The following is a 7,051-nucleotide window of genomic DNA, read 5'->3' on the forward strand; positions in this document are numbered from 1 at the left end:
AACAGCTCCTTCCCAAGGATTTTGGAAGATGAAGCAAGCCCTGACCCTTCCTACTACAGGAATTAAGGTTTCTTATTGCGTGTCAGCTATGTGTGCATGTATATTCCTGTATACAGTACAGAGGATGATTTTCAAGAGGGAGAATGTATATATGCTGTCTTGCATAGATGATCAGAAAGCATACCCTGAAGCAGATGAGAGAGAATAGAACTGAAGAAGGCCAAAATCAGCCTTGATCTATGGAATTAAGTGGATTAACAATTTTGCAATGTAACTACCATTCACACCAAGATCAGTTGCAGAATTATCTCCAGATCATTTCTTCAAGAGGAATGGAAGATACCCAAACAAAACAGATAACATTTTAAGTTTCTGTTTTCAAAGTGTCTCCAAAAAAAGACCAACAATTCTCTGCCTCTTGGACTGAAGGATGCAGTTCAACCCACCACAACAGAAAAGAGAAGCCAGAAAAGGGGATCTATCTGATCATGGTGAGAGATACTATAGAAAGAGCTATTGACACATTTTATAATAGACAGGTTCTGGTTAGTTTTATCTCCTTCCTGGACATTTTGTGCTTCAGAAGGTTTTTATGTGGGTTAGTTTTTGTTCAAACTGTTTTCCCAGTATTACCATGTATCACATATTTAAGGTTTGGAAATTTCTACTCATCTTTCTGTTACAGGGTGCACTTGGGATACTTGCCTTTTCTAAGATGCTGATTTTTCATGGGCACAATGGCACAGTAATACACCAAAACACATACATACATACATACCCAAACACTACACAACCCCCCACATGTAGATACACGTGGATTGTGTGGAATTCTCTTGTCCACATGCCAATCTATTTTCTCACTGGGGAGACTGCGCTCTCTAGGTTCTTTTTTTATTTTGATCCTGTGCAGCAACTTTCCTTCTAACATCAGGGGAAAAAAATCAACAAACTCAAGACACAAAAGAAATCCCAACAACTGAAGAGTTTGTGCCTGTTTAGCAAAAATGTAGCACACACACAAATCCAGTCTAGCTGGTCACATGGATGGCTCATGGTGCTGTATTTTAGCAGTGTTATTGTCTACAAATTAAACCATTATGTCCAGTTAGAGCTTTAATTAAGGCCAAGGAAGTTTAAAGGTAAGCAGCACAGTGAAGGGAAAGTTAGAAACAGTGATGGCCAAGGATAATAAAAATTGTATTTTTGTGGCAGAATTTTTGTTTTTCTGATGAGGCATTTGCTAATTTCTTGCTTTTAATATCAGCCATGACAGACTTGCTAAAACTAAGCTACATGATTTCGCAGAAGCAACAGCTAGAGAATTGCCATGGAAGTGGTGTGGATTAGTTACACACAGGATGAAGGTAGCCTTTTAAGACTTTATGGAAGGTGGTGAGAGAACCTGTAATTATACTTATTTCAAATCTTTAACCATGCTTTAAATCTCTAGTAGGCAGTTGTTTTTTTCTGAGACAGATTATAAACAAAGCTCTTACATTATCTGAAGCTGGTAGACTTTTAAACAAGGAGAAACAGGACCTGCTGTGCCAGATAACCGCACAAATGCTCTCTGAAGAACAAAAGGAGTTATCTAAGCTGCTGCTGTCAGGCATTGGCACTGAGCAGCTTTATCTCACAGACTAACATGGCCCTGAAAAGGCGTCCGTTTTGTGGTCACAATAAATCCTGTCAGTCCAACAGAAGGCACAGAACTTGAGTTTGTCTAGAAGTTTCACAACTGCAACAGCTTTTACATTTGTATCATTCCCATGGAAATTTTTTTGAAAACAATTTATTTCTGATCGTTCTTCAATCATTAAAAAAAAGTATCAATCTAGAAACCGATCTACACCCAAGTAAGCAGCTCAAACTGGAGTTAATTTTGCTACTTTATATATGTTATATATTTGCATTTTATTTCAACTGATTTTTTTTTTCAGTTGTTGTTTTTAGCCAGGAGCACGCGTCAAGTTTCTTATATAAGTAAAGCGGACATTGCATTGGCTGCAACCCGCGGGCAGCGTTCCAGCCGACACTGAGGCTGCCCGGCTGGGTCAGACACAGCTGCCACCAAGCTCGCAGCGCCTCCCAGAGGCACAGTTTATGATCAACAGTAGTTGCTGTACCAAGAACCCCTGGGAAAGAGTAAAACTTGACATAATTTCATTGCAATTGTTTTCAAGCCTGAGGAAAAAAAGTTTCAAGTCACACAACACATGAGAAGGTACCAGGGTAGTATCAAGTCCAATTTCTAGCGCACTGCAGTTGATTCATTTACCTTCATCTCACTCTCACCAAAGCACTGTTTCAGCCTTCAGCAAAAGCCATGGGATGTTTGGTTAGTCACCACACTTATTAAACAAAAGGATCTTACACTACTGTTTATCCACTAAAAAGTTATTTGCACTTTGACTGAGCTCTGTTTTTTTCCTTTAAAGTCATCCCTCCTTCCAGAGGAATCAGACATTTCCAAAGATGCAATTTCCTCTGCAAGTGGAGCAAAGAATACTCAGGCATTTTAAAGCCATGTTAATGTTAACTCTGAATTGATGGTAAATGTAATTTTTCTATTTTCTCTGCTCATGCTCTTGGGTACTACAGTGGTGTGCCTGAGCAACCTTGAAATTCAGTTTCAGCTTCTACTTTACCCATAAACAAAGTCTTACATTTGTGAGTTGGATTACTCTGTAATTTTGAATTAAGCACAGGCACAGCCTATTTTTTTGCAACAACATTTATTCTAGATACATCAAGACTTAAATCTTATTGAAAGCAGCTACATCCATTGATTGTACATAATCTTCAAAAGCCGTTATTCTCTCTTCCAGCATATCTGTTCCAACTTTATCATCTTCAACAACACACTGGATCTGAAGCTTTTTGATACCATAGCCAACAGGTACTAGCTTGGCTGTAAAATAAAAAAAGGCATTTAGTACTCCTCAATTGGTGGAATCTCTAAAAACACAGATCTAAGACTGAACTGACCAAAGTAGTTTGCAGGAATACATAAAAACATCATTTGTTCCACATTATGGACTATCTAATTAACAACCCAGGACTCACTACAAGTGATTGAAAAGGGTTTCTCTCTGTTGACCCCTACCTCCTCTCCAAACCAGTGATGTAGGTGTATGGGTGTTTGTTTGCTGCAATAGGAATTGTACAGGGCCATGCAGGATAACAGTCTTAGCTTTATAGTTTCTAAAATCTGTATTTGATTCTTAACTGGACTGCTACACTAATCACCTTTTCTGACTATGTCAAGATACTGAAGTACTGTGGTGTTGCAGTTCCCACCCTGTTCTAGCTACATTTTCAAATTTCAGCAGTGACCACAAGTCTAACTACTCATACAATGTATCCTAAGGGACCACACTCTCTCCCTGCTCGAGAATCTTCTCATACTTACAAGATCCCCAGACCAGGCCATCTGCTTGAATGCTTCGAACACACTCCTCTAGTTTGGCCATGTCTGTCTCATCATCCCAAGGTTTCACATCAAGCAAGATTGATGATTTGGCAACAACAGCTGGTTCTGGGGGAAGAAAATCACCTTTAAGAAGTTTCCAAACACTCATGAATATACTTGCAAACTAGTTTTATTATGTGAGCAGCTTTTCCAATTCCATGAACAAGAACCTCCTCACATTGCTGCGACAGGCCTGTGGTACCAATATACACTTGGGAAGTACTGCAGCTATGTATGTGCCAGTGTTCAGTGTGTACATCCATTGTGTTCTTGAAAAACAGACTGAACACAGATTAGGCAGCTGACAATGTTTGTTACATAGGAAGTCCTTTTCAGAGGATCTGAGAAGGAGCTTAATGCTGTGTAACAGTTTATTTTCCACAGAGGGAATACTGGAACTGCTACAGTTCTGAACAGTTCCAGACCAGTAGCTGTGGAAGGACTTGCATATTGCAGCCTTTTCTCTAAACTTTGAAAGAAAATCCTTATCTCTGTTTATACAGAAAGCTCAGCCTTTGGGAAGAACAAGCAGGAGTGTATTAAGCAGGACAAAAAGTGTGTTAAGGTTCCCATTTACTATGGGAAGGCTGAGCATACAGGCAATTCAAGTGAAGCCAATTACTCCTGTCTCATTCCAGTCAAGCTGATCTATTATTACAGTTAATTAGTGCTTCCAGCCATCCTGTTCAAATGCATGAAAATTAATCCAAGCATAAAAGAATAAGAAGTTCTTGGCATACATACTTTTGGACTTCTTTGACTCATACTGTGCCAGACGTTCTTCCCTCAGTTTTTTTGCTTCTTCACTTTCCTGAAAGAGAAATCTACAGTTACAGCAAAGCACCAAAACCCCACATCCCCCAAAGCATCACCAAACTGACTGGCATCTACTCAGACAAAAACAAAACATCACAACTGTCAGCCGAAAGATGGTGATTTTTTGTTTTATTCATCATGTAACCAGTCAAAGTTGGACAGTTCACCCCACTGCAACACAGAATTTTCTAACTCGAGTGTTTACCCTCCAAGCTTTCCTGTTCTGCAAAGACAGCTGAATTTGAGTATTTCAAGTAGGACCTCTTATCAAGGTCACAAATTTAAGTAACTTAAACTAGCTAAGGCAAAAATCTGCATACTGGGGTAATTTCAAAAAATCCCCAAACATAATATAGAAAGATCACAAGTACCTCCTCATCATCAGATCCAAAAAGGTCAATGTCATCATCATCTTTGCTATCTGTGGCTGCACCTGTTGTGTCCTCGACATCAGCAGGACCGTATTTCCCCAAAGCCTTCTTTACTCCTGGCAAGCTGAAAGAAAAATGCAGCTATAAAGAACCTACTTAAATGTTGATACAAATACCACTGTGGTTTGTCAATGCACCTAAAAGTGCATTTGTAACGAAAACACTGAGCTAAAAAAAAATAAAAATCGAATCCTGCTACTTGAAATCAGAACCTCCCCAAAAGACAATCCCCAATGCTCCTGACGTTTGCTGAATAATCTGTGATTATGGGATTTGTTGTAGTCTCATCAAAACTGGCACAATCCCACCCAACATTGCTGCTGCAACTAAGCACATGAAAAGCTTTCTTACAGGAATAATCTATCTGCAATATATTCCATCTAGGAGGAGGTACCAACTTCTTGTTCCTTCTTCCCTAAAAGTATTCTCAATTAAAAACTACTAAGTGACTAAAACACATTGTTGCAAAGTAACTGCTACTTGTGGAAGTTTCAGTGAACACTTTACCCTGAACACTAGCCTTAAACAGCAAAGGAGGGACCACAATGTCCTGAATTCACTTTCCCCTGGGGCTCACATAGTTTTGTAGTCTTATTCTAAGTTCATAGTCTTACTGCTACTATGAACTGCTGCTACTGCTGCCATAAAACTAGCTTAGAATAAGCTCATAGTTCTATTGCTGTGAACTGCTGTTACTAGTCATAAAACTAGCCTGTTTCCAGGAACTGTAAGTAGTTTCGAGAGTGAATTTTGTGAAGCAACTTCAGAATCTCAGTCCCATTCAGACTTATAAAAGTTTCAGAAATAGGCCGGTGACTGAGCAACCCAACTTTGAAAGAGTTTCCCATAAACACGACTGCGTGTCGTTTATGTCGTTTGAGAACGCAGTGTAGCAACGCTAACCCTACCCATGCTGTACCTTTTTAGAGGCCTACAATCTCCGTGGATGTCAATACACCACCTTTCGTGAACATTTAAAGTCACTAAAAGAGATAACATTTGCTTTTGTATCACCTCTTCTTTCTATTTATTTCTCTAGCGCAAATCACGGATTTTGTTTTATCTTTCAGGACTAAAACCTCAACATTGATGTGCTGTGTATTCATCTGTAATGATTCCTATAATACTTATTAATCCATTTTGGTGTTGCCTTCATGGAGCTGATTACCGGTAAATAATTCCCGGCTTTCAGCGCAGTTATTATCCGTGTAAATGGCAGCAACAAAACTCAAGCCTTTTTATAAGCTTTAGCAGAAATGTCAGCAACTGAACGGAGACGTAATTTAGGCGAGCCGATTCTAAGTGAGAAATGCAATGTAGTGACAGAACAGGTCTGCCCTACTTCGGGACCTGCTCGTGTGCCAACGGCGACACGAAACGCCACGTGGTACCGCTGCCAAAGAGTTTCGTACAAACTCGAAGAAAAAAACCGCAGCACTTTGTAGGCCAGTTCGCTGAGATACTGCACCTTCGCAGTTTAAACATACCTTGCCTTCTGCTTTTCGTATGATTTAATGTGATTGTACCAGCGGAGAGCATGGAACAAGTCCGCAGGCGGAGGAGCAGCGATCGCCTCGAAGACTGCGATGTCAGCCTGCGAAGGGACGTACCTGCGGAGAGCGAGCCCGCGTTAAGGCCCTCGGCCGGGACACGCGGGAACACACGGAGCAGCAGCTGCCGCGGCACCTCAGGACCGCCCCCGCCGCTCCCCGTCAGGCCCGGCTCACCTTCCCCGCGCCCCAGCGGCCCCCTCCCGCCATCTCTCACCCCTCAATGTAGCTCTTGTCAGCCAGGAAGTCGTTGAGGACGCGGAGGCCCGCGGCGGACTTCAGGTCTCCGAAGCCCATGGCGGCGCGCGGCACAGAGCAGCGCCCGCCCCGAGCGACACCGCCGCGGGAAAGGACCGCGCCGCGCCTGCGCCCCGCTTATATAGAGCTGGATCCCTCCGCGGGCTCAGCGCACACGGATCCCTCCGCGGAAACCAACCGCGAGGTAGTTCCTCACGGGTTGGCCGCTCCAGGGTAGGGCGTGCAGCGAGCGGGACACCAGAGGTGCGGGGAAAGGTCGGTGTAATACATGTGAACCTGACTATATACCCCAGGAAGGTGTGCGGTGTTACAAGGGTTTTGTCAGCCCGAACTGCCGCCACGCCCCGCCCCGCTGGCACAGCGGAAGTTGCCGAATTGGGCGCAGAAAGAGGCGGAAGGAGACGGGAACGGCCGAGGGCGGGACGGAGTGTGAGTGACGATGGCTGAGAAGGCACTGGGGAGGTGGCGGAAATTGCCGAGTTTCCTCGGTCGCCGGTGACCTGCCGGAAATCTCCGAAGCCGTT

General features: G+C 42.7%; 1 protein-coding gene and 2 non-coding genes across 3 annotated transcripts; all 3 read right to left on the reverse strand.

Annotated features, from left to right (window-relative positions):
- Positions 1-2,520: 2,520 nt before the first annotated feature.
- On the reverse strand, positions 2,521-6,839 carry EEF1B2 (eukaryotic translation elongation factor 1 beta 2). The gene is made up of 6 exons (XM_050339249.1): positions 6,487-6,839; positions 6,207-6,329; positions 4,660-4,783; positions 4,217-4,283; positions 3,413-3,538; positions 2,521-2,911 (listed from the first exon to the last, which is right to left on the reverse strand). Exons 1-6 carry the CDS (start codon positions 6,564-6,566, stop codon positions 2,757-2,759), a joined length of 675 nt encoding a protein of 224 aa, XP_050195206.1. The 5' UTR covers positions 6,567-6,839; the 3' UTR covers positions 2,521-2,756.
- On the reverse strand, positions 3,778-3,911 carry LOC126653097 (small nucleolar RNA SNORA41). Its single transcript, XR_007632131.1, has one exon. It is a non-coding gene; the product is annotated as a small nucleolar RNA SNORA41 (small nucleolar RNA).
- On the reverse strand, positions 4,357-4,436 carry LOC126653093 (small nucleolar RNA SNORD51). The gene has a single exon (XR_007632127.1). It is a non-coding gene; the product is annotated as a small nucleolar RNA SNORD51 (small nucleolar RNA).
- Positions 6,840-7,051: the final 212 nt, after the last annotated feature.

The sequence above is a fragment of the Myiozetetes cayanensis genome, unplaced genomic scaffold, assembly GCF_022539395.1.
Source record: "Myiozetetes cayanensis isolate MyiCay16 unplaced genomic scaffold, myiCay2020 scf9, whole genome shotgun sequence".
Classification (NCBI taxonomy): Eukaryota; Metazoa; Chordata; class Aves; order Passeriformes; family Tyrannidae; genus Myiozetetes; species Myiozetetes cayanensis.

Excerpts from the sequence above, each read along its gene's own strand:
- EEF1B2 (XM_050339249.1), bottom strand. The coding sequence starts at position 6,566 with ATGGGCTTCGGAGACCTGAAGTCCGCCGCGGGCCTCCGCGTCCTCAAC. Across the intron at positions 3,539-4,216 it reads TGAGTCAAAGAAGTCCAAAA|AACCAGCTGTTGTTGCCAAA; the intron begins GTATGTATGCCA and ends TTCTTCCCCCAG. Across the intron at positions 2,912-3,412 it reads TGGCCTGGTCTGGGGATCTT|CCAAGCTAGTACCTGTTGGC; the intron begins GTAAGTATGAGA and ends TTTATTTTACAG.